This window comes from Hemicordylus capensis, chromosome 3 (assembly GCF_027244095.1).
Source record: "Hemicordylus capensis ecotype Gifberg chromosome 3, rHemCap1.1.pri, whole genome shotgun sequence".
In the NCBI taxonomy this organism is placed as follows: domain Eukaryota; kingdom Metazoa; phylum Chordata; class Lepidosauria; order Squamata; family Cordylidae; genus Hemicordylus; species Hemicordylus capensis.
In genome coordinates, this window is record NC_069659.1 from 87,994,559 (window position 1) to 88,022,434 (window position 27,876).

Sequence of the window (27,876 nt, forward strand, 5' to 3'; positions counted from 1 at the left end):
GTTCCTAGGATCAGGCTGAGGGTTTATTCTAATACCAAATGGCTGCACTTTCTGGTGGCTGGGAAAAAATATACCAATTACATTTTATGAATACAGAATACAATCTCATCCCAGAAGGCATTGTGCCAAGGGTGGGACTAGAACCAATAGGTTAAAACAAGGAAGGAAATTTAGGAAGAGCTTCCTAAGTGTAAGAGCTGTTCGACAGTGGAACAATCTGCCTCGTTAAGTGGTAGGCTTTCTCTTACTGGTGGTCCTCAGACAGTGGCTGGACACAGGGGCGCACCTAGGTAATAATGGGGCCTGGACCGCCCCCGCTGTGAGGCTGTCCCCTGCCGTAAGTCCTCCCGAAATCTACTTTGGGGGGCCTCCTGCTGTGCCGAACCTCTGTTTTTGTTTTTTTCTAAAATCCAGCCACCGTGTGGCCAAGTGGTGGCTGCCAGGGGGTGAGCCGAGCAGTCCTCCCTCCTACGCTGGTGGCGGCAGCCGCCGGAGCAAGTGCTGGGCCTGTCCATTTGGGCCAGCGGCTCTTACTAACTGCAAGGCGTGCCTGCACAGTTGAGAGAGATCGTCACAAGACCGTATAACCGGCCCCCTCCCAGCAGCTACCCCTTGACCATGCAGCAGCTGGGGGGAAACCTGAGGTTTCATGCGGCGTGGCAGGGCGGGTGCAGGGTGGCTGAAGGAGGTTGCCCAGCCATTTGGAGCCCCCTTGGACCTTGGAGGCCATGGACCAGGACCCCAAGGTCCGGGGGTTAGAGCACCTCTGACTGGATGTAAGGAATACTGTAGCAGATTCTGCAGTGAGCAGGGTGTTGGACTAGAAGACCTGTGAGTTTCCTCCCAACTCTAAAATTCTATTAGTCTCTGTGGTTTATATTAGGGTAAACTCTCACTGTTATTTAAAAAAAAAAGGAGTAATCATTCACACAACCACTGTGGCCTAGTTCTTGCTGAGGTGGTAAGCCTATGTTCAGGCTAGACCACTTCAGACTGCAGGTGGAGACTCACAATATCAAGTGCTCATCAGTGCAAACAACAACAAAAACCCCTCCATGGAAAACTAAATGCCAGGGAATTTCTATGTGGAGAAATATTCAAGCATGTGAACTCCCACGCAGTCTGAAGGTATAGCATAGACACGGGTTTTCCACCTTAGGACAAAGTCTCTATTTGTGACCAGTTACTTGCTCTCTCTTTTTACCTTGCCTGTACTGTACTCTGTGTTGGCACACATTCATTTTTTCTCTTTTATAAAAAAGTTTGTAATTTCTAACATGGAATGTATTTGGTGAAACCCAAGAGGTTTAAATTGATTTGCAGAAACATAATAAGTGATTTCTTCCTTAATGGCAGGGTGCACCATGTTCATGTGGGTCAGGATCAACCTTGACCAAAAATAAGTGAGCCGCAAACAAAAAGGCCTAAGGATAGTGTGGCTAAGCACAGTGCAACACATGTACCTCTGAAATTATACTGGCACCGTTGTGCCATTATAGTTAAGATGAAGAGTGTTTTCAACATCTAACAGTTATAAGCTCTGAACATTCTATTGCTTATGGAGTAAAAGGTATCCACCCAATCCTTTTGAAATCGTACACACATCAACTAGGGGACAAGAGATAGTACTCCAAATGTGGTGCAAATCTGTTGCTAAATGGCTGAGATACAGCAGTTTAGGTGTTTAACTCATAAAAAGAGGTTCCAAAGTGTTGGTAATGTTTATTCACCACAGATAATGTTTATTTTTAAATGTTTGATGTCTTTTTAGTATTCACCCAAAATCCAGGTCCATATGGGACTGGTGCCTTTTGCTAGTTTGAAAAACATCAATCTAGTGATTTTTGAGTAATTACTGTTCAAAATCACCATTATAACAGGGAAAATAACTAAGGGGAAGTTAGGTAAGAGCATAACTGAGTCTGCTCAGTGACCACTGAGAATTCTGAAGCCAGATTTGCCAGGGGCAAGTCTTGGCAATTTCTAGCAAGTGACTTCCCAGTTCTGAACATAGATGCCTGATAAGGACAGTCTATGAGCACTCTGGCATTTATATAGTTAAACAATCATTACTCCCCCTGTCTTTCCTTTAATGGACATTTGTTTTCTCCCTCTGTCCCCTTTCTCTCACTCCCACCAAAAGGGGGAAGAAGAGACCTACAGCAAAGCCTGGAATAAATAACTAGAAAGTAAGTCCATTGATTCCACTGGAGTTTACTTATGAGTAAACTCATAATTATGAACCCATTTATTTCTCTGGGGCTTAATTTTGAGTAAAAAATTATAGTATTGGGACTAAGGACCCCATGATAGGAAGTTTCAAAGAGGAAACCTCAAGGAAATCCTAAAAACCACCACCCCCAGCACCAAAAAACCATCATTCTGGGTCTAGACTGCTCTTGAACATGGAGATTCTACATGAGAGCCAAACTACCAGTGGATATGGAAGCAATTCTATCTGCACACCTCCTAGAAGGAAGTAAACTCCATTAAAATCAGTGGGACTTCCTTCCATATAATGAACAGTTAGACAATCCCTGAAAAATGTACTTGGGGGAGGGGACAATAATGGAAATGTCCTTTTAAAAATCTGAGTGGAAAACAATGTAAAAATCCTGTGAGGTAAACCCACTACTACCCCATGCAGCACATGGATTGTTCTCAAAGAATAAGACATTAGCCAAAACATCCTACAGGGCATAAGATCTGTTAGTATATTTAAAACAAAAATGCCAATAATCCTTCCTCTCCTACTTTGTAGATAATACAGCAAGAAAAAGCTAGTGAGGCTATTCATTCGCGTGGAGGAAACCGGGCTAAGGGAGCCCAGCCCAGTTTCCCCCGTGCATGTGGACCACCCGGAGCCGCGCAGCTCCCGGCTGTTAGCCTGCTTAATTCTCCCTCCCTTAAACGGGGTTAGTGGAGCGAGGGCTCCACTGTTTTGGTGATCGTGAGTCGCCGCACCACAGTAACTTGCGAGTAGACCCCCGAATGGGAGGCTGCAGCAAGCCTCCCGACCTCAGGGGTCTCCCCAGAATGCCCCTCACACTTGCGCAGGGCATCCCTGGGACTTCTGGGGGCCAGGCGGTCCCCAATCCCCCACCACCCCTACAGGCTCCATGATGGAGCCAGTAGTTGTGTGGGCAGCCGATCCAGCCACCCAGGGCTAGCCAGAAGATTGTTTCTCAGGAGGGCAGGCTTGACCCGCTCTCCCCGCAGAACCCCTTAAGGCTCTACACACTGAGCGTGCCTCAATGACTGTCATAATGAGGAACATTACTCAAAGTTATCCTACTGAAATTAAAAGAACCTGTTAAAGAATGCTTAATGTCCTTTTTAATTGAAGGAAAAGAGACAGAGAGCTGGGTCTCATGATCAGTGAGACCTGGTTTGCAAGAGTGAGCAAAGAGAGCAGACTAAGCCCGCTCTCCATGCACATGAGCAGGGCGGGAGGCCAGATCGGCCGCCCACACAATTGCCAGATCCGTGGTGGAGGCGGCAGGGGCTGGGGAGTTCAGGGGCCGCACGGACCCCGGAAGCTCCAGTACGCCCTGCACGAGTGCACAGCAGAGGCTTCTTTTGAGCCTCCTGCTGCGGATCTACTTGTGATTAGCCACGGCTACTCACTCTTTTTTTTTTTAAATGGGTTTGCGGAGCACTCGCTCTGCAAACCTGGTTTAAGGGGTAGGCTACTTGAGCAGGTGACCCGCTCAAGAACCACCAGGCTTGCAGCCGAGCCCGGTGGTTCTCATGATTGTAGAAAATCAGGCTAACCCAATGTTCTACAATCATGTGAATAGCCTCAGACACTAATCAGTATCATTAAAATAGGATACAACTTTATTAAAAGAGGAAGAAGAGCTCATATCAGCTCCTCAGAGCTCTACTCTGGTCAGAGAACACACCTGGAAAGGTGGGGAGAGGGCTGCTGCTCAAGGCCTGTGTGTCCTGAGTGAAGGAAGGAGAAAAAGGACGATACAAGGGCTCCTATAGGTTTCCATCCCTTAACAGAGTTGGGGTTTCAAGATTTGGGGGCTTTTGTTCTCTAGAGGGCTCATAAAACAAAGTGTGAGTCAATATATATGGTTAAAAGGCCTAATTCAGAGGGTTAAGGGCCTACTATTTCAGTCAGATTGGCTTAAGGCCTACCACTATTTTGCTGATAAGACCATCCTGCAGGAAATTTAATCAAGCAGGAAGTTTTTAGGAAACTTCTGGGAAGAGAATCTGTAGTTTTGGATACGGGTGAACACATATTACCTGCTTCTTGTTGTGTCTTTATTCACTGCTGAATTATCATGAGGTGGGATCACATGAGGTGGGATCATGCAGTAATAATTAGTGGATTATAGTAGTATAGAGACATACCTGCTGTCAAAGCCATGTGCTTTTGTTTACAAACAAATGCACGTGGCTGGAGGATGGTGTCATAGTGACGTCACAGGGGGTGGGGCGTGCAGCTGTCAAAAAGCGCTGACATCACTGGAAATATGTCACCGGATATGCGTCAGCAGAAATATGTCAGCAGAAATGGCCAGAGGAGACCCCCACATGGCCAGAAAGGGTCAGAAGTAGGGGTACGCCCTCACCCCGGAAGTTTGGACCCCACCTTCCACTCCTACCCCCCAGAATATGTCCAGACATGTCCCGAAGGTGGGCATGTGACCCCTCTACGAACATGCCTAGCCACCCTGGACCAATGGGAACAGGTTTCAGACCCCAGAAAGGTCCATGTGCACAGGTGTGATAATGACAGGGTGGCCATTTTGTGTAACTTTATTGGCTGAAACGGGGTCAAGTGATCCCTCTACGAACAGGACTAGGGGGGCGGTGTGTTTAGAGGGAAACCATTTTACAGCTCTACAGAGACGATGGCTGATGCTAGGACTCCACCGTGCCCCACTGACCCATCATTGCCACAGGCACCCACGAAGATTAAGCCTATGTAACCACGGAGTCTGTCCTTCCCTCCTACTGGTATGAAAACCCACCAGATGGCTGCCCTTATTGCTGGTGAGGTTCCAGAAACTAACTTGGCAGCAGAGCCAATGGATGAGGATGGTAGACTAGAATGTGATTGCGGCTGCTGTAACACCAGCCTTGTAACCCCCATGGAAACTGAAGATGGAGAGCCTCCATCTACTGCCTCCAAAGTGGGAAGCGTGTGTTCATCAGATTCTGAAACAGAAGCGCCTCTGAAACAAAAGCAGCGTAGGAAGAAGAAAAAATGGGTGAAGAGCAGACCTCAATTTGCATGGTGCGACGAGCGTTGTTGTGATAGCTCATGTGGAGAGTATACTTATTCAGATGAGTGTGGGTGCGAATCTTACTTGTCATCCAGGCCAAGGCTATTCAATTGTGAGCGTAAGTGCTGCAGGTCAAGCAAAGACTGGTCATCTTGTGATTGCCTGACCCCAAGCCCCAGCAAACCATGGGCCGCTTACTGTGGGGCTGTGTGCTTTACTTCATCATCTGAAAGCGGTGAGGAGGAGGAAACCATGGATGGCCTTGTGCTTACAAAGCCTGAAGAACCAGACCCCGTTGCAGAAACCGACAAGCTGGTGAGCTGGAGGGGGATTTAATCTGCCTTGCTTTGTTTGCCTGTGTTTTTGCCTGTCAGTATTAAAATATTCCCCTCTTTTGTGCAGGTACGGGGGATTGAGAACATGCACCTCAGGGATCTCAACATGTCCTGCATTTCCTGTGCGTGTACTGATGGGGACCAATAAAAGAAATTTGTTTTAAATATGTGTGTTCATACCTCTGTTAAACAGAACCATGGCAAGGCCCGAAGAAATTCTAAAGAAAATATATTACACCCCTGGGAGAGTGGGGAATTTTGGAGGTGTAAACCCGCTATTTCAAGAGGCTAGACAGCATAGTAAAGAGCTGCGTAAAAGACATGCTGAGGCATGGCTTTCAGAGCAGGATGCTTACACTCTACACAGACCTGCAAGGATTCATTTTAAAAGAAACAAGACTGTTGTTTCAGGGGTGGATGCACAATGGCAGGCCGATTTAGTGGACATGCAACAGTATTGTAAATACAACAATGGGTACAAGTACATTTTGACTGTAGTGGATATTCTATCTAGATATGCCTGGGCTGTACCTCTAAAAGATAAAACAGGGAGGGAAGTGGCCGGTGCTTTTAAAGCTATTTTCAGAGAAGGCCGAGAGCCTGGCAAGCTCCAGACAGATAGAGGGAGGGAATTTTTAAATAAGCCTGTAGGGGCCCTGTTAAAGGAGCAAGGTATTCACCACTTTGTCACCAACAATGATGTCAAAGCTGCTCTTGTGCAGAGACTGAACCGAACCTTGAAAACACGTATGTGGAGGTATTTTACTGCTCACAACACATTCCAGTATATTGATGTCCTGCCTCAACTCCTAAACAGCTATAACCCCAGCTTTCACAGAACCATACAATGCAAGCCGGTAGATGTCACAACCAGCAACAACGTGTCTGTTTGGAGAAGAGTCTATGGCTGCTGTAGCCATAGAAAAGCAAAGTCTCCAGTGTTAAGGAAAGGAGATCACATCAGGATTTCTAAAATTAAAGGGTTTTTTGAGAAAGGTTATGAACAGAACTAAACCACAGAATTGTTTATAGTGGACCGAGTCATCAGAAAAGCTGAACGGCCGGTCTATCTGCTAAAAGACTACATTGGTGAGCCAGTTCTTGGGAGCTTCTATCATGAAGAATTACAGAAAGTTAAAGCAGGAGAGGACAAACTGTACAGGGTTGAAAAAATTCTAGCTACAAAAGGGTGTGGTAAAGTAAAATGACATTTAGTGAAGTGGGTATGGTGGCCTGACAAGTTCAATAGTTGGGTGCCTGCATCAGACCTCTGCAATGGGTGATAGGGGTTTTTACATTACGCTCCCTAGTAATGCCAGCAAGAAGGCATTTCCACTGAACACTAGCTCAGACTTCACCATCCAACTAGCCAGGCCGCTGGATCTTCCCAGGGAGTGGGAAGTGGGGCTCTCGGAGATACAGTACCCATGCACTGGGACACCATCATGACAGAAACCCCCTTTCAATATAGCAAGGGGTTAAAGAAATGGACCTTCTACTTATGAAAGGGGTATTACTCCTGCATTGCCAATTTGCTGCACGATATGAATGAAATCACCAGTACCCAGAAGGCTCTAGAGGGGGCATCCCTGCTTTATGACTCTGTTACTAGAAATATTCAGTTTATGAGTCCTAACAATGCATTCACCTTTTCTGCCAGGGCAGAATTAGCACGGATATTAGGACTCCTTCCTGACACACAGCCAAAAGCGTTGTCTTACCCATCGAGCATAGCTGGTGGGGTCGAAACTCTGTTTGTTCATGATACACCCAGCAAAGGATTCCCTTTCCCTGCTGACATAACAGGGGGGTTCAACACTCTGTTTGTTTATACAGACATGGTAGAGTATCAGATCATGGGAGATCACCATGTCCCCCTTTTGCGAAGTATTACCGTGAAGGGGCTGAACGGTGAATGTGTTAACATTGTTTATGACAAGCCACATTAAATCTCTGTGAGCAAGCACCACATTGACACAATCACAGTCCAGATAAAGACAGACCAGGACAAATGTGTGCCATTCTGTTTTGGTAAGGTTATTGTGAAGCTACACTTTCGCCCCAGGAGAGGACTACAACTTTAAGGGAAAAGGAAAAAAATGCCAATTCTGAAAAGTTATGGCGACCCCACCCTTTACAAGAACTATTACAGGGCCCAAGCTGTAAGCTCCCTTCCTGGCTTCATGGGGGCCCCGGTCATGAATGGGGCAGGAATTGGTGGTATGTTTCAGATCCTTTTCAGGAAAGCAGTTTTGAGACGGGGTCTGGAAATCATTAAGCCACACATCAAAACAGCAGCGCGAGGCATTGCTAAAGATGTGGTGGGGCACGCCTCCCAGGCAGTTCTGAACAAGATGGATCATGCCTCTTCCTCACAAGGGGGGTCAGGACTGATGTATATCAAAAGAAAATGAAAAGCATCACGTGTGCAGCTATCAGGACCTCCCCAACCTCTTAAAAGAAAAGGGGTGAGCCTGAAAAAGCCTCAGAAGCTTCAAAGGCATCCTAAGGGGAAGAGGAAACATGGTCCCAGTGATACCTTTTAAGTCATAATGGCCTTTATACACTGCAGCTCCGAAGAATGCATGAAATCGGAACTGGACCTTTTCCAAATTGCACCAACACAAACAAGTATTGAGAGAAGCATATATGTTGAGGTGCCACCGCTTACTGCACTGACAGACACGACACCTCTGGACTTTTTCATTGCTGGGGCTGGAGATTTTTACCTGGATTTGAATAACACGCTTTTATATGTGTGCTGTAAAATTGTCAAGGAGGATGGAACCAACCTGGCCCAGGATTCTGCTGTGGGGCTAGTGAACTACCCAATAGCCACCATGTTTAGCCAGGTGGATGTGACCCTGGGAGACCGTCTTGTTAGTCAGAGCAGTAGCACCTATCCCTACCAGGCTTTCATTGAAGCGATGATGAATTACAGTGAGGCCACTCTATCTACACAGTTTTCAGCGGGCTTATTTTATAAGGATGCCCCAGGGTTCCATGAGATAACGGTGTTAGATGGAGTGAACAATTGGTTTGTTGACAGAGCTGCCGTTACATCTGAAAGTCGGAAGGTGGACCTATTGGGACACCTACACACAGATCTTATGTTTCAAGAAAAACTGCTTTTAAATGGTGTAGATGTAAAAATTAAACTAACGCGTAACAAGGACACATTCTGTCTGATGGCAGGTGGAGTTAACCCCTGCTACAGGTTGCAAATCTTGTCAGCATCCCTCTTTATCAAGAAATGTTCCCTGAACCCCGCTGTGCGGTTAGCACATGCGGAGGAGTTGCTCACAGCCAATGCAAAATACCCAGTGTGAGTATGAAAGTGTTCAGTATCCCCGCTGGAAGTCGTGTCTGCAACCAGGAAAATTTGTATTTAGGACAGTTGCCAAAAACTGTCATCATTGGATTTGTGGATAACAATGCATTTAGTGGGTCATATACCAAAAATCCCTTTAATTTCAAGCATTATGACATTAACTTTGCCTGCCTCTATATGGATAGTACTCCAGTCCCCATGAAACCTTACCAGCCAGATTTTGCAGCGCGTAATTATGTCCGTGAGTATATGGGGTTGGTACAGGCCACTGGCAAGCACCTAGAAGACAGACCCCTGCTCATTAATAGGGAAGAATATGGGAAAGGCTACACACTGTTTGCATTTGATCTAACACCTGACCAAGAATGTGGGGGCCACTATTCCCTGATTAAAACAGGGAATCTGAGGGCCGAAATATGCTTTGCCAGACCACTTCAACTGACCATCAATATGATTGTGTATGCAGTATTTGACAACCTCATCGAGATAAACCACAGGAGGGGTGTACTGTTCGACTATATGTAATATGGATAGCATACAGTTAACACGCGTACTGTCTGCAAGCCCCTGCACCCAAAAGACTTTCTTTGGAGTTTTCCCTAGTGACTGGTTACCAAGAAAGAGACTGCTACAAAGACCTGTGGGTCTTGTAGTGAACACACACACCCATAACCTCCCAGGAGAGCACTGGCTAGCCATTTACCTGACAGAGGACAATCAGGGAGAGTTTTTTATTCTTATGGACACCCCCCAAATCACCCACAGTTTCCCAATACTGTAATGAATTTTTAAAGAAAAAAATGCCTCTAAGACAGTCTTTCAACCCCGACAGCTCCAAGCTCCTGATTCTGTGACCTGCGGCTACCACTGTGTGTTCTTTCTACAGCAGAGGGGTAGAGGTTTAACATTTAAGCAGATTCAAGAATTATATTACGGGGATTTAGAAAGAAATGACCAAATGGTTGAGCTGTATGTTAAGAAAAAGAAATGCATGCCCAGACATGCCCCAAATTGTTTGCAAAACACACAAGTGTGTGGATCTTGTACTGATTTTTACAGAACAATAAAGTAAGCCTTGAGGCTTTTAAAAAGAGTATTTGTGTGTGTGCGTGCTTGTGTCTTCCTTACCCGAAAAGCAGCAACTACCAGCCTGTAAAATATATTTCAGAGAAAAATTTTATTTGACACTTTTGTGTTATATCTATCTATCTATCTATCTATCTATCTATCTATCTATCTATCTATCAGGTTACAACTGGAGCCAGTGAGTTCTCACGGGTATTTTAGAAGTCCTGGGTGTAGGAGTTAAGGGTAGAGGGCTAGCTGCAGGGGTAGGATTCTTCACATGCTCCAAAAACTCCCTGCTGGTATGGTTTCCTGCAACAGAGGTAGGAACATTTAACTCTGCCAAACCGCTCATGAACAGATCCCAGCCTTTAGGGAAGCATTTGGAACGCAGTGCATGAACTTGGGTGAATGCTTTGATCAGGTCCACCATGTTGGAACCCTCAACAATGGCCCCCTTATAGACAAAACGACCCCTCTCATCCCATGCTGTAACTGCAGCATTCTGCCTCAGCTTGTTTAACAAAATCTTTGCCGAGTTCCTAGAGCGCACAGGCAAAGTGTCCAAGATCTCCTGGAAGGAGGGGTCAGAGCTATGTGGAACTTCAGCAGCAGGCATCTCGGGTTGTGGTAGAAACAGGTTTAGTTTTCCCTTTTCGGTATCACCCAGCCTCACATGTGTTAAATATTTTTGAAGTAGACCCTCATAAAGTTAGGCTTTTCATATTCTGTTAAGTCAGACCTCTGAAGAACACCTTGCATTTCAGTGTCTAAAGCGTAGATTGTAGCAGCTCTGATGTTTTCCTCCTTAGGAGGAGGGTTCCCTTTTAGCAGAGCTAGCTGGTGTTTGGGGACCAAGTACATCTTTTCCACATACTCCATTATTGTTTGGTTAAAAGGCTTGTTATCAAAGGAATTGCAATGCTTAACAGCGGTGCAAGAAAACCTCCAGACTGCTTGACCAAAAGCTTCTTCTTTCTCAGAGATACGTGCTTGTTACTCAACTTTTTAATTAATCCATGTTTTTTTCTTAGCACACGCGCTTGGTGTGGAGACAATGGAATATTTCCTTTTAAGGTGTTCAGTGCAATCTCGGATATGGCTGATATTAAATCATCAGAAGCTGCATATAGTATGGCCTTCCTCTGATGTGGTGAGGCCTTAATAAGGAGTTTTATTTATTTATTTATTTATTTATTTATTTATTTATTTATTTATTTATTATTTTTACATTTCTATACTGCCTTTCATAAAAACACAACCCCAAGGCAGTTTTAAGAGGGTGAGGTTTCTCTTCACGCAGATAGACATGTCTCAGTGCAGTGGGTTAACAGGAATACCTGTGAAAGCATCAGTGTGTCCCCCTTTTGTATCCCCCCTTTGGTTTTTTCTTTATGTATACGACAGGCCAGTCAGGAGGGAAAAGACCCGTTCTGACCCTATAATCCTCAGGAGTTCTAGGGTTTAAATCCACAACTAAGTAACCATAAGGTTCCCGTGTGGCATCGTGTTAGGCTTCTGTGAAATACTTGACATTCCCAGGAAAAATCTGGCGTGCCAAATTAATGATCTGTAATTTATCCCTCGGGTTTTTAAAGAGTACTTGGCATTAAGGCTTATGGTACAGGCAGATTTCCCTTTGTAGAAAACATTCTGTGTGATGAGAAAAACGCTCAGATTCCTGTGGTGAACAAACTCCATGAAAGCGTGTTCAATTTGTTGACTGTCAGATGAAGCACTCATCAGGTCATCCAGAACAAGAAAACAGATTTTATTTGGGGGTAACAAGTCATCATCATCAATTTTCTCAGGCATACCTTCTACAAATGTTATCATAGGGTATTTACAGAGCATTTGTTTGTACAAAGGCTGCCAACAAGAGTAACACCACACGATTTTTTCAGGCATCACAGATAGCACACTGTGTGCATTGTCCAGCATTTTTTTTAGAAAAAAAGTTTTACCACAGTTGCTAGGCCCCGCAAGGATGGCAGAGAAGGGGTGTTGCCAGCGAGCATCCATTTTTAATACCCGTATGGTATAGTCTTAAAATCCTCAATGATGACACGCTTATCAAATACCACTCTCTGTGTCTTCCTCAAAAGCTGTGTTTCTATCTGCCATCTCTCTTATTTCTAACTATACCATTCTGCTCTACCACGATCTCGCGTGCAGGATGCTGTTCCGAAATGTAGGCAAAAACCAGATCTTTCAGACTTGCAAAATTAATCTTTTGACAACTAGACACATTCAGAGTAATCCCCTTGACTTTTATACACAAAGCACCCCCAGACAACCTGTAGCCATAAGATTTAGGACCTGTGTTCACAAACTCTGTTATGTACTGGTCTGATGGCAGTTCGTTTGTCAGCTCCCCTAAAAAGTTTCCAAGGGGAGGATTGTACTCCCCCTCATGAGACACATAAATCACAGAATCTGTGTCATGGTACAGGCATCGTTCCTCTAGTTTCTCCATGATAGAGTACAAATGCAGGTGTGCATACGACGTTGTAAAACATGCCAGAAAAACATTTGTGTTACCTGGCAGAACTATACGTTCTTTTGCATCTTTCCAAGACACACAACATGTATCATCATCAAGGAATTCACACATAGAGACCTCATAGCTATCTGAGAAGAGGTACTGGAAAAGTTCATCAGGTTTTTTCACTATAGAGGTCCTAGGGAGGTTTGTCCTCTGAGCAAATTTTCCCCACAGGGAATTTAAGAAAAGCTTGGCTATTTGGCATTTAGCAGGGTATGCTTCAATCATCTTGGGGTGTAAACATACCCCTTCTTTCTTATAATACTCATCAATGTATCTCTCTCTGTCCACCCTGCTAACATATTCTGCGGGGTAGCCAGAAGATTCCTGCTTCAGCTGGAGAAATGTTTTGACGTACTCTGAAAAGAGTCTGTCAGACCTCCTTTCAAAATGCCAAACCTCATAGATCCGTGCCACCCTGTGCCCTTTAGCCACAGCAACTTCCAATTCTACTGTGCACCATGTACCCACCAGCGCCCTTTCCTCATCATTGTGGCTACATTTCTCCATCTGTTGTGAGTCTGCACAGGGGAAACATGAGCTTCCTGTTCACCTTGACTGGTAGGATGGGGGAAAAGAGCCTGCATGGTGGGTAAACCTTCACCTTGGCAATTCCAAAATACTCAGAGAGTGGCCTAAAATCGTCATAAATTACTTAAGGGTGGCCTATAGGAAACTGGAGATTTCGCATAATAAAAGGATAGAGAGAGGTAAAATCTGAGTAATGAATCTGTTCTCCCTCCTTTGCCTCATAATACAGATGCACACAGCCTGTCCTGCCCCCAAACAGTGCATCTCTAGGTTCCAGAGGTTCTGGAAACTCCTGCTGCTTCAGAAAATCTATCACCTTCTGATCCCCCTTGACCATATCAGTCCACTCATGCTCCCATATACAGTGGACTTCAAACCCCAATCGTTTTAAGACATCTGCTTTCCTCTCACTAGCATTGTGGAGAAAACCATAGGTTTCCGACAACATAGGGTGCTGTCTGTGCGCTGGATAACAGGTTAGACACCCATGATAAAAACATCCTTTAAATTCAAAAGCACATTTCTTTCCCCCATTCACAGAATAGCCATCTAAATAATATGCCTTAACACCCCCTGATGCCTCCTGCAGCTCCTGAGGAATATCAACCTTAAACTCACCCCCTTTCAGAGCATGCTGAATATGTATGTTTTCCCTGTGGGCCATGTATTCCAACCATTGAATGGACAGAGTTGAGAATCTTTTGCACTGATTATGGTAATTATCTGGGGCCGGTATGGCGATCTCTTTACCCTTCAGATACTTGTAATGGTACATTCTTAAGCACACACTGGCAAGTGTAGGGTATTGGAAGGGTCGATACCCACCAGCACCCTGACAGTTTTCTTCCCCTTAGGTTTATCAACTACATCCCATGTCCTCTCAACCAATTCATGTCTATATTTTGTACAGGCCTGCATCAAGACGTCTACATCTTTCTGACAGTAATAGGCCAATTCCTTCTGCATGTCAAACATCTTTGATTTGTTTTCCTCATACCACTTCATGAATTCTTCCCTATCTGCATGCTTCATAGCATCTACACCATAATACATGGGTTCTGGCATATTCCCAATCTACTTCTCATTTTCTTTTTTATTAAAGAAATGTGGGAAATAACCCTTACAACCCTGAAAACCCATAGCTTTGGGGAGCTTTGCTAGCGCCATGGGTAGATGGCATAGGGAATCTATAAATTTTATGTAATTATTTTTAACTGTTATACATAGTAGTTTCCCCCCTTGAGTGAGCAGATCTACATCAAGACTTTCTTTGATTAGCTCTCTCAAGATCAGGATGCCGTCATAGCTTCTCAAATTGTGAGCTATAAACCAGCACCCCATAAAGCTACTGTCTGATGTAAATTTTATTACATTCAAACATGAGTCCCCCTTAAATTCCCAATATTCCCCTTGGGGGCCCTACTTTTCCCAGCCTTTCTGTTTTTCTTGATATGCTTTAACAGGCTCCACAGTCTCCCCCTCAAATGCCCTGGCATAAATATAGTTTGGCACGTGGACCCCATCCTCCTGCCTGCATTCACAGTCATAAAACACATATTTTACTGATAGCTCAGGGTACTGTAAACGTGGAATGTAACACTCTTGTTCTTCCCCAAGGCAAAGGTACTCATAGCATACACGACACTGTTTTCCCCTACAGGGGCGTTCACCTTCATGATCCGCCTTGACATAACAGAAGCACTTATCACACTTATCACATAGTTCACATGCATTCTACCCACCCCATTGAGGAGAGCTTCTTATGCCTTCCTAGACAGTCTTGTGATCTACACTGCATCTTGCATTTGGGGCATCTGATTATTCGCCCTACATGTTTTACACACCCGGTGTCCAAACAGCGGTGACACCTCATCAAACAGTCATGTCTGTGTGTATAGGGCGTGTAACAGACATAACAAAAATTTCTGGAGCCAAAAAACCCCTTGATGTTCTTAACCCCATAATAATGAGCATTATGAAGTAACAGTAAATAGGTTTTGAGGTATTTCTGTTCAGGAGATTTAAAAACACTCCATCCGGAAGTTTCCCATTGCACAACCACAATATTGACCTTCATGTGACCTTCAAAACCTCTATGGTTTTCACATCTCCCAAAGACACTTCTTTTTGCTCACCCCACCCAAGATCCCTGTACAGCTTTTTTGCCCCTTCTTTTATCTGTGTAGCAGTAGCTCTCTCATCTAGAACAGTCATGAGACTCACTACAAAGCAGAGTGCTGTATTAGGCATGGGGACATCTATCAGGTGCAGTCTCTTTTTCTGTATAATGCTGTTATAGGTTATTGATTTTATATGCCTGTGACCAGCTCCTCGTGGGGGTGCAATGACAATCACTGCCAGTGTTAATATACCATCAGCTAAAATTTGAGCATAACTTCGAAGCAGGTTAGACATTGCACTTAAGAAAGTTTCAGCATTCAGCTGCCCTGCCAGCCTCCTTGCAGAGTAAAGGGGATTTGAAATTCCTGGTCCTCGCAATCTGAGCTGTACAAAGTCCCCTGGTTCTATATGGTTGTTTATATTGTCCAGAACCCTTTGAAAAGCAGAATACATCCCCAATAGTGCATCACGAAAGGAGTGTACTCTGTCCAAATTCACAAACTTGAATTCATAATACATTTCAACCCCATTAAAGCGTGCATAGTTCCTATTATAATGCTGAATAAACTGTAGATCCACGGGTGGGGGTTCTTCAGAAGAGACTGCTGATTCTTCATAAGAGAATGGTTGGGAATCCACTGCAATGCCAACATCAGATGCCATGCCTCCTTGAGAGGACCCATTGCGGGTACCACACTGCTCGGGGGCTGTAATCTGATGGCCAGCAACACTATGTGGCTCTACGGGGGGCTCAGACACCATATCAGAATCAGGAGCATCCTCGGAACCCTCTTGTTGACTGTGTGACATGGCCCCTCCCCCCGCCTGTATGCAGACAGGGTAAGGTTGATCTTTTTTATTTCTGTCTACAAAATCACACATTGTGCTTCCACATCCTATTAGAGTTTGCAGCTGATGTGTAATATCCCTAACCAGGTCCTTTTCTTTTCAAATGATGCGTGTTGCTTGCTCACGATGTTGCTCAGCCTCTGTCATGTGTTACCTTGAAGAGCACCTCAACACCATAGGGGCCACAGAAATCACCATCAGCCAATTACAAAAAGCAGCTTTACTGGGAACAGCCTATATTCTGCGATGATATCTATAACCATTGACAATAAAATTCTGGCATCCCAGGTCCTTGGGAAGGACTCGATGTCTGGATAAAACAAACCAGTCAATAACACCTGTCTGACTGTGTAAACAAGAAATAATAATAATAATAATAATTCGATTTCTATACTGCCCTTCCAAAAAATGGCTCAGGGCGGTTTACACAGAGAAATAATACACAATTTATTGAATTTTAGAATGAGATATTACAGAGAGAGGGGGAAATAGGCCCTGTTCTTACCTATATTATCATCACATCTCTGGCCTATGCCGACTGCAATAATATATAGATAGATAGATAGTCTTACTCAGAAAATCCTTCAAACTGTGCTAATCTAGATTTTTTATTTTTTATTTTTTAAAATGTATTTTACCAGATACTGTGTTTTTAACTGCCTGAGTTGTGAGAACCTCCTCCTTTGGGATGAGATATGGGTCCAAAGCATTTGAGAGTGAAAAAGTGGGTCTCCCAGCCTGATGGGGTGAACAGGCCCTTCTGCAGAACATCAAATATAAATCAGACATGTATACATCTTCATAACACTTTCAAACAATCTAAAGAGAGAGAGAGAGGGTAGAATATATCCATACCATTATCTTCAGAGATCTCGAGGGTGCTCAATTCTTCATCCGTAATGCTCATCATCTTTGGTGGAACCTTTCTTTCTTTCTTTCTTTCTTTCTTTCTTTCTTTCTTTCTTTCTTTCTTTCTTTCTTTCTTTCTTTCGGTGAGTGCTGTAGAATATTAAAAAAGAGGCAGGGACATGTTCAGATATATCCTGCCCTGCCCTCCCCAACCATTTCTTTCTTTGTTTTTTGGTGAGTGCTGTTTAATATACAAAAAAAGATCCAGGCAGGGACATGTTCAGACATATCCTCCCCAATCAGAACCCTAAACGGCAACCAATGGCATACCATCAGATTTATCCTCTGGCTAGGGAATGTATACAACAGGCCTGTGGAAAACCAGAACTGAAGGGAATAGGACCCTTGCTACTTAAAATGGAGGCCGACCTAAGCTCCCACATGGACTCTCTACACCCTAACAGCATGATAGATATTGAGAACTTTTTCACATCCGTGATGGCTGCAGAATTTGCAGATGGAAAAATCAATAAGGGTAGATTTTTAACAATATTTCTCTTCAGCGGTTTGCTTACAAAAAGTCTTACAAAACGTCTATGTCCTGCAGTGAACCAGCAAATCATGGACAGGATGGCCCTTTTTATTACAGATTACATTGTGAGGACTGGGTGGATTGAACACGTGTGCTGGGTGAGTGTATTTAATTTAAGCAGTTCACATGATTGTGAGTTGTGCATGCATGACCCTGTTTATTTATTTATTTTGTTGCAGGAGAGTTGTTTTGCAGAGAACAGAATTTGCCCTTGGAATACTAGATTTCTACAGATCTTGAGGCATACATTAAAAATGCTATATATAATACTGCCTGTGCAAATATGTGCTTTAAGAATAAAAATAAAAAAATAAAAAATGTGTTTTCATTTTAAAAAGACCCTGTGGTTAAGATTCCCTACAGCATAGGAGGGCTGTGAGTAGATGGCCCTTACCCATCAGAGAAAAAAATTAAGAAATTGCTAAACTAACAAACACATTCAAATACAAGCCTCACTCACCACATGGCCCTTAAGAAATGGCTAAACTAGCAAAGAGGTTCAAATAGAAAATTAGATTTGCTTACACTGAGTGAAGCATATAAACCTCCATTTAAAGATGAAAAGAAAATGCTAAAACTAGCAAAGAATCAAATAGAAAAATAGATTTGCTTACATTGAGTGAAGCATATAAACCTCCATTTAAAGAGTTAAAGAAAATGCTAAAACTAGCAAAGAATCAAATAGAAAAAACAGATTTGCATACATTGTAAAACCATATAAAACCCTCCTTTTAAACTACAAACAAAGGACCAATTTTAAATTTACTTTCCAGATTGTTTTTAAAACTAAAAATTGGTGTGGTGGGAGTGCTATTCATACCTTGGGGATTCTTTTTCTGCTGTTGTTGTACCTGCTGCAGTCTTCAGAATGAAAGAGAGGGATTTCCTACCTCACAGTAATTTTATCAGTTTGACTCATGGTCGCTGATTGCCTCATGCATGCTGATTGGCTCCTGCATGCTGATGAGAGGTGGCCTCTGACAGTGGGTTGCCAGTTTGGCTTATTTTAAGCCAAATTTTGGGTTATGGCCCATTCGACTCAAGAGTAGCCCCCTTAGATCTGGCCACTAGAAGTCAGCCAGTGCCTTATCTCTTCTTTGCTTCTGCTGCCTTATCATCTGATGAACTGACTCATCTTGCCAGTGGCTCAGGTCCCTCAACCTCACCCTCCCTCCTTGTAAAATAAGACAGAAATAAGCTACACCCAACAAAAATAAATCAGACATTTATTTAGAGTCATCCCCGTTTTTATTTTTATGAAATGATGCATAATAAAATAGCATTTAATAGAAAAAAACAGAAGCAGTTTGAAGCTGTGTTTCTTCATAGAGAGAGCATGTTAAGGATGTGCTGACAAAAACAACACACCACAGGAATGCAGCAGTGTTAAATACTACATTTATACTTTTGCAAGGGAATTTATACAGCTACCTCTGGAACAAGAAATTGTTTGTACTCTCTTTTTTCGAGGACACAGTTTACAAAAGAGAGCATTCTGGAATCTTTCTGGTGCGGGATAGCTTCTAACACCACCTTCGGGTCATCAGAATCCTTAACCCTGGTGATGAGGTTTAAAGTCTGATCCACTGTCTCACTAGTCAGCATCAGCATTTTCAGACTATAAGCAATTATAATGATTATGTGGAGCACTGCTTTCACACACATCCTTGAAGACAATATTCGAATAAATCTGGAAATATTTCTTTCAGTCCAGGTGATACATTCATGTGAGTCTTGCCCCCCTGCTTGAACCATACACCCTAGCATGAATCATGCATGTAATTCTTCAGGCAATATTTTAAAACTCCATATACCGCAGCTCTCACGAGCCCCTTCATAGCAGATTTCCTTTTCCTTGCTGGTATGTAATCTGAATCATTCACTTGTAGTCCTAGGAAATTCTGCATAGTAACATGACTGGGTTGATGCGTTCTCACTGCAGGAGGGTTCTGTAGGAGGGGAAGGTATGCTGTGATTACCTTTTCTTTCTATTTAAAAGAGATATTCCCACCCCAAATTCTCCATATGCACCCTGATATGCATGTTCCCTGGCTCTGTATAGTTCCACATTGCTAGAGGGTGTGTGTCAAGACATCGGTCCTAACCCTCTTGGGGAAAAATAAAAGAACACAGTTTTTAAAGTTACACCCCCTGAGGAACTTTCTCATACTCCCAGTCCTATAACACCAACACTCCTTATTTACCTGGGTTCCAAAAGATTCTACCGCTGCATCCTCCAAGATTCCCTGCCAGATTTCATAAACTTCTTGGGCTTCTTCTTCAGGACGCTTGGCAGGCGGAAGTTTCTCATCATCAGAACTTGTGCTAATATACCGCTTTCTCGGGCTAAGCTTTATATCTGTTTCTTGTACAATAGTCTCCAAGGATCTCTCTGGGGAATCATGATCGCACAAACAGTGAGTCTGCAAAACAAAATGGCTCAGAGAGACGCGGACTATTCCTACAGAATCAGGATGGCCAGGCGTGTTCATAGAGGGATCACTTGACCCCGTTTCAGCCAATAAAGTTACACAAAATGGCCACCCAGTCATTATCACACCTGCGCACACGGACCTTTCCGGGGTCTGAAACCTGTTCCCATTGGTCCAGGGTGGCCAGGCGTGTTCGTAGAGGGGTCACATGCCCACCTTCGGGATGTGTCTGGACATATTCTGGGGGTAGGAGTGGAAGGTGGGGTTCAAACTTCCGGGGTGAGGGCATACCCCTACTTCTGACCCTTTCCGGCCACGTGGGGGTCTCCTCTGACCATTTCCACTGACATATTTCCACTGACGCATATCTGGTGACGTATTTCCACTGACGCATATCCGGTGACGTATTTCTGGTGACGTCAGCGCTTTTTGACAGCTGCATGCCCCACCCCCTGTGACTTCACTATGACGTCATCCTCCAGCCACGTGCATTTGTTTGTAAACAAAAGCACATGGCTTTTGACAGCAGGTATGTCTCTATACTACTGATTATTACTAAATCCACTACTTGCATTTAATTTCATTTAACTGGAGTAGGGGAGGGAGGGAGGAGTGTGGCTTTATCTTAGTTGAAGGCTTTACAAAGTTTGTGGTGTTCAATATCATGAAGTTCTACCTTGTGGTTTGGGTAAGCTCTTCCCCATAGTGTCTAAATAGATTTTGCTTTTTAGGATGCTTAGAAATTCAGTAATCCAAAAACCCTCGGTTTAAGATAAGAATTAAGATGCTTTGCATTTCCACTCATGCTCTAAAAAGAATGGAAATTGCAAGTTAAGATGCCCATCTTAAATGGCACGCCATATAACTTGTAAAGACTTTGTACAGTCTGGTATATGATGATGGCTTCAGAAATGAGGCTCCATGCACCCACACCTTCCCTTAGTCTCTCAGCTGGACATTGAGCTGAGGAGAGGTGCTGCTTCCCTAATTACTTCCTAGAGATACCTCTGATGAATTTCTGCCTGATGAATCTCTGATCAAGGCAAGGTGTGGGTGCATGGATTCTCATTTTTGAAGCCATCATCATTCTTTTTGGAGCACTAGTGAAAATGCAAAGCATTTTAACTCTCATCTTAAACCAAAGGGTTTTGGATTACTGAATATACAACACAGAAGCTTGAATTGAAGGGAACCTAATCATAATTATAAAATTACTTTTTCAGTTACCTTCAGTAAAGGAGGCTATGCTAGACAAGGGCATAGCTATAATTGAACAAGGCCCACTGAGGGAGTGGGGACAGTCACTTGGGTCAGTTCCTCTGCACGCTTCTCTTCCACCTCCCTAACTCACTGGCACAAAGCTGACTCTGACTGCGGGATTCATCTGGACTTCAAGCAAGATGAATCCTGCTCAACTTTAGCCACTCCCCCCCCCCCCGCTCAAGCTGTTTTTGGAGTACAACTCCCATAATCCCCAGCTACAGTGGCCAATCGCCAGGGATTATGGGAGTTGTAGGCCAACATCTTCAGGGGGGCCGAAGTTGAGCAGGCCTGCTCTTCAGGAAGAGCACAGGGAGGAGTGTCCGGCAGCATTCTTCCTTCCTTCTCTCCTCCTGACTGGTGGCTAGTGCTTAGGTTCAGACCACCCCTCCCTCAGCCTGAAACAACTGTTTCAGCAGCATGATTCTAGTGGGCTGCACAAAATGTGTTGGCAGGCATTTTGCTGGTCACCTCCGTGAGTCAAGGGTAGCTTTAAGGTTTGCAAAACCCAGAGCAGGGGATGAGGAGACATTGCAATGCTACCAGCTTAGCAATCTACCAGGAAGGAATGCAGCAGCTATTTTGTTTTAACCCATATTGCCCATAGATTATATTGCATACTGGAGCAATATGGGTATTCAAAACAGTGCCTGCCACTTGGTGGCTGTACACTGCAGCTTCTGCCGCCACTGATACAGGTAGCAAAAACCTGAAAGATTTTTAAAAGTTATCTTTAAAAAAGAAAACAAAATGAATGGATAACAACCATTTATATAGAGAGATGTTTGCGGCTGAGATAAGAATTTATTGTCAGGTGACCAAATTTATAACCTAACAGATAAGAGACTGAACTCACCTCTATATTCTAAAGTTAAATTTAATTAAAGTGTATGCTTGTACAGAAACATTTAGAATAAGTAAAGGAATAATGATTTTGCTGGTATTCATTATAATTTTGAAATCCTTGCACTATTATTTTCTATCTTTTATACATGGTGGAATTGATTATCTCTATCTCTGAAACATCCAGCTCTGGCATTATATTGACCTCAAGCAGATAATTGTGCAATTATCTTTCAACTTTGGGATGAAGTGCTGCTTGGTGTGTGTTTGAATTTTGAACCTAGCATTGAAGTTCTGTTCACAACCCTTTTACAGTGGCTGGATAAAAGCTCACATTTTCCATTCTTCCTCATACTAATAAACTTTAAATTGTTGCATTTGACTAGACTGTCTTCCATTTCAATTGGAAGTTGTGGGCTTTTTTTAACAGCTTCTTGAACACTCTCCACAGACGGTCTGGGGAGTCCTCCTATGTGAGATTGGTTCCCCATTCTTCAAGGTTAGGGTCAAAAGAGCTTACGTTTTCTCAGTAGAAATTACTGTGCCCATGGAATAACTAGAGAGGAGGGTCTAATGGATGTATAAGCCACCCCCCTGGCTGGCTACCCACAGCCGTACCTGTTCAATGCTTGTGACAGTTATTAAGGGCACGGAACAGTATTGTCTTTTTATTTATTATTGACTATGACTTTTTAAAATCCTGCCTTTCCTCCAAGGAGTTCAGGACAGCATATGTGCCGAACAACCTTGTGAGGCAGATGTGACTGGCCCCAAATCAGCCCATGGGTTTTGTGGCATAGTGTAGATTTGAACCAGGATCACACCAGTCTGTGTCTAATGCTCTACATCACTACATCACACTGGCGAACATACTGCACAATGTTATGTGTGTGTTGCAGTGTAATGTTCATGCAGTTGTGCAAATGGCACAAGCACAAAAATGACTCAAAAATTACTGAGCTGCATGACACTAACCACAGGGCTCTGTGGTCGCCAGGAGTCGACACCGACTCAACGGCACACTTTACCTGTACGGTTATTGGAAATAATGACCTTACTGTCACACAACTCTGCAATTTTTGCACTTGTGCAAGAGTGTACTTGAACAACTGCACAAACTTTACATCACAACATGCTTGTAATGTTGCACAGTATGTCAGCCAGTGCTCAGTGACTCTAGTTGTATCATTGCTCCACTCTTCTCCCACCTTCAAGTCCATCATGTGTTCTAAGTGATTCCATTTTCTCTTCACAGGAGAAATACACACTTTGTTTAGGCTCACTTACTGGCCCTGTGCTCTTTTATCTCTGCAGCCTCCTATTGCTCAATTCCCTCTCACTTGCCAGGCTTACACCACATTCCCTCCCATAGATTCATTCCTTTATCCTGTGAGATGGAAAGCAGCCATCTTTGACTTTCAGTGTGCTTTGTTTCTTGCCGCAGTTCTCTTCTGGCTGCTCTTTTGGCAGTAATGGTGACTTCTGCCATTACTGAAATTGCCTCACTTGAGGTGAGTTGAATGTGCTGGTATGTGCTAGCGGGTATGTATTATGTCAGAATATTAATCTTGAGTCAATATCACTGGCCAACCAATTATATTACACTTGGTAATATATCATAGTAACAACATAGAAAGGCCATTATTCAGCACAGCAGTGGGCTGCTTTATTTTATTTATTTATTTAACATATTTTTATACCGCCTAAAACCTACGTCTCTGGGCGATTTACAAAGATTAAAAAGTAAAACATTAATTAAAAACAAAAACAGAAAATTTAAAAGCAAGAAAATTGATGAGTCTAGGGATAAAGTGGGAATTCAAAGCACATATTTTAGGTGCAAAAGTGTTTTCACATAACACCTTCAAAACCTGTTTGCCTATTCAGCAATTGCAATGCAATTATATAATTTAAAAAATACTCTCTTTTCCTTTCAGACAACATTCATATGGGCACACAAATGTATGCCAGCCAAAAGTATTCTCTGCTTTTGTGAATATTTTGCCAAGCCACTGGTGAGCATCTGGAGTCAACTCTGCATGTGGGGTCTAGGGAGTGAGGTTGCATCTAGTTTCAGAATGGAGATGGAACACTAGGGCAAGCCATTTTCTGATGCACACAGCCTCAGCCTGGAGGGTAAGCAAGCCCCACCTTTCTGGTGGCCCTGAATTTTATGGTGACCTTTATTTTGGCACCCACCTGCCCACCCTTGGTTTCAGTGCAGGATTAGATGGCCATAACAAGACACTGAGTAGAATTTTTCTTTTTAACCAGATTGGCCTGCAGGTGCAAGATTTTTCACCTTCTCTACACTGTCATTTGGAAACAGTCATTTGCTAGCAATACAGGAAGGTAGAGTAATTTTTGGTCATGACAGCAGATTAATGCAGGGATAGAGGAACGGTTTCTTGTGAGCCCCTGGAGTCACCAGTGAGATGAAAAAATGATTTTCATGGATCAGTCTCTCTGGGATGGAACCTCTTTGGGAATGGTGGTGAGGAATTACCTGCCTCTTTGACTTGGGGGGCTGAAGACTCAGATAAGGTCTCCATGACCCAGGTATCTGCAATTTACTTGAGTTAGCTGAGTCATAATTTGCAGGTCTCTTTAATGAGTTATGGCCTGAGATAAACCCAGCTACTTGCCAAATTCAGATGTAACAGGAAACCAGAAGTCCCTTCACCTCTGGCTTCCTTGGATGCACTTTTGAACTTAGGAAACCAGAGTTGAAGGTGAGATGGAACCTACGGTCCCTCCAACTCCAGTTCTATGATACCAGTGTTACATCACTGACTGCAGAGAGGCATCTCTCCTGCACTTCCAAAAGCAGACAGGAGAGCGGGGGGCTGCTGGTCCATTGGACCCGCGGTTCTGCATTACGTGTGAAGGAGGCCACTGTGTCTCTTGTTTCTGAGTGTGGCTGCAGTCAGCAGCATCAAAAAGTTCCCCTCCCTCAAAATGATTTTCTAGTGATTGCTTTGAAAATATTTGAAAGTATTTCAAGAAGCATTACCCTCACTCACAATTGATTTAGTTTGCCCTCAGTGAAATCATCGTATCTGATTGGCTATGCAGTATCATTATGTCATCCTGTTAACCACATAATTTCCGAGTTTGGTTTGTAATCCAGGAAGGACACAGTAATTCAAAAGGGGAAAAATGCATGGAAGCAGTAGCAGATGGGGAAAACTATGACAGCAAACAGGATTTTTAAAAATGTGAACATTCTCACCATTAAGGGATTATCCAGGAAGTATTTCTGCCCTCCTCACAAAAGCACTTTTGACCCAAGAATCTGAACTGGAGAATATTAAGCACAGACCTGCAAAATACACTGTTAGTGTCACATGTGAAAAAGCCCCAAGCCAAACATTCTCTCCATTGGAACACACTGGCTCCTGCATCTTTAGTGATGACTTAGCATCATCAGATTTCTGCTAAGTTTAATAAATTTCACAAATCCCACCTACCATCTATTTAAAAGTCAACAATTTTTAACTCTAGTATATAGTTAATGAAAAATGTTCTGAAATTCTGTAAACCAGTGAAATAGAAATACAGTTTAAAAGCATTGCAGCAGCAGTTTTCATGGGTAGGTACTCAAAATATGTTAAATGAAGACCTCCATTTTTAAAACGAATTTTATTAGTGCTTCTTCAGCTGCTAAAAGAAAAGAGTGAAAAATGATTTGCTCCACAAACAGGAGTATTGAGTCCGTTCTTCAGGTGACAGGAAAAAGGATGTTACCACACCACACAACTCTCTCCATTTTTAACAGTGTTACTTGGTGGCAAGTGGAGGGAATTGGCCTAAAGCAAACTAATTTTTTTGTCATTTTATTCCCTTTGTAAACAATTTGAAGGCGAACCCATTTGTACTTACAAATCTTTGGCATTAAGCGACTGGGTCCCTAAATCCACATGCACACAAGCAATAACTGTTTGTATGCCAAGCTGTTTGTAAGCCTGATTTGACAGCACAGGGCTATTCATTCTTTTGTCAACTGTCAGTCTAAAAACGTTAACCTGCATGAGTCTTGGGGTATGGGAGCGCTAAATCTTCCTTCTGCAAATGTATAATGAACAGACTGTTTCATTAGGAGGACAATTCACTCTACAAATCCAGCCCAAACAACTTATTTCACATTTTGTGAGCAGAATTAAATTTAGGGGGAGTTGTCTGGGGGGGAAGGGGGAAGAGGCGGGAGTAGGTGAGTGGCACACAATGTACTGAGGGATCAGTGTATTAGGACAAGTGCTCCAGTCAATTTCATCAGCAGTTGTGAGCCTGAATCTCGCAGGACTTGCAGCATGCAGATCAGTGGATTAGGGGGTCCACGGCATCAGGTCAAGTGTCTCGAGGGTAGCTGATAAACACCCCAAACCTGACAACAGATTTTTCTTTCTTCCTGCACCACTTGTTAAGTGTCAGAGCAAATCTTTTGAATGGTGCTGGAGTTTACTTAGAGGCCTTTTCTTCAAGAAGACACTCTATCCAGTTTCTGTAGCCTATTTCAGATGCTCTCTGGAATAAATTTGCTCTACATCTTGCACAACCTCCCCCCGCAACCCATTTCATTCCTTCCCTCATCTTAAATATACTCTTTGTCTCAAGGTGTGTGAACTCGAAAAAGAATCTCCAAGCCAAGAGCCGCTAGGACTGAGTCCCTATGGATTACAGCCCCATAGAAATGGGGCACTTTGAAAACTGGAAAACCCAGTTTGTTCACGGTGATTTTTTTGTGTGTGGTGTCAAAAGAGAAACTTTCTTTAAAATCTATATCTACTATATAAATATAAAATAAAATCTATATCTACTAATATACATATACTATATATGGCTTTATGTACATATACTATATATGACAAATAAAAAGAAATTCAAGGAGCAAAACATGTATTTAATGATCAGCAAAATTTAATGTGTTTGGAAATTATTTTTCTTCTTTAATTACATATTATTTTATACAAGTAGGTGCTTAGAATTAAAAGTGCTCTCAATTACATTGTAATTGTAGCGGATTAAAGCCTTTGTCTCAGAACAAACTCACATGAGGGAAAGAAATGTTGAATCAGCCCTGCTGAGCTGTCTGGCTAAGCTTCTCCTAAAACTATTCTGTATTATTGGTAGATTCAACATACTGCCACCAGCACCCCTCTTATCGACAGAGCTTGAACCTCCCTGGGCTTGGGGTGGAATCCTAGAGAAAACTCTCTTTATTTTACCATTGGATAAGTACAAAAATCTTCCATGTGCAATCCTACATGTGGTAAGAAAACAGATAGCTGCTGAACATTTGAGAACTTGTTTGCACCAGAGAACTCCCCCTTCTCCCCCGCCCTTTTCCTGAGTTAAAAACCAACTCAGAGAGGCTTGTCAAAAGACAAAAACTAAAAACAACCGTTTTATTCAATTACTACAGACTGCTTCCGTCTGAGGCTTTCTCAACTTTCTTAGACACACTCAAAAATACTTAGTAGGTTAAAAAAATAGGTTGTCTTAAGCATGCTTAAATGTTTATAGAGTCTTTTGCAACTCCCTAGGTAGAATGGGTGTTTCTTATTTTAATTATGTTACTGGTAAACAATAATAGAACAGTATCAGGAATATGCAAAAGCACACACCAAAGGAACAGAAATTCTGATGCAAACTCTTACTAAGCTACTTTCCCCTGCCCTAAACTTCTAAAGCCAGTAGCCTTGGCTTCCTTTTTCCTTGAACTCACCAAACTCTTGTTGAGAATTCAAGCTTCCTGCCCTCCTGTCTTTCAAGGATCTGCAGTTATTCTCCTGCAGCCAACCTCCATGGCCACATATCCTCCACTAACAAAGAACTCCCTTCTTCCTGGCAACAGCTCTCTAGGTCCCACCACCTGGT

At 43.1% G+C, this 27,876-nt stretch overlaps 1 protein-coding gene across 3 annotated transcripts in view; it reads right to left on the bottom strand.

The window, feature by feature from the left end:
• Positions 1 to 21,254, bottom strand: part of LOC128351299 (bromodomain-containing protein DDB_G0280777-like) — a 44,486-nt gene extending 23,232 nt beyond the window's left edge. The window contains exons 1-3 of one of the 3 annotated variants that reach the window (XM_053310704.1): positions 21,124 to 21,254; positions 16,879 to 17,022; positions 16,509 to 16,783 (exon numbers count right to left, since the gene is read on the bottom strand). In XM_053310704.1, the coding sequence (XP_053166679.1) occupies positions 16,632 to 16,783; positions 16,879 to 17,022; positions 21,124 to 21,157 (330 nt within the window). In that variant the 5' untranslated portion in view covers positions 21,158 to 21,254 and the 3' untranslated portion in view covers positions 16,509 to 16,631. Of the gene's footprint in view, positions 1 to 16,508; positions 16,784 to 16,878; positions 17,023 to 18,284; positions 18,359 to 21,123 lie in introns of those variants that run through there. The other 2 variants (XR_008319695.1, XM_053310705.1) reach the window with 2 other exon arrangements.
• Positions 21,255 to 27,876: the final 6,622 nt, after the last annotated feature.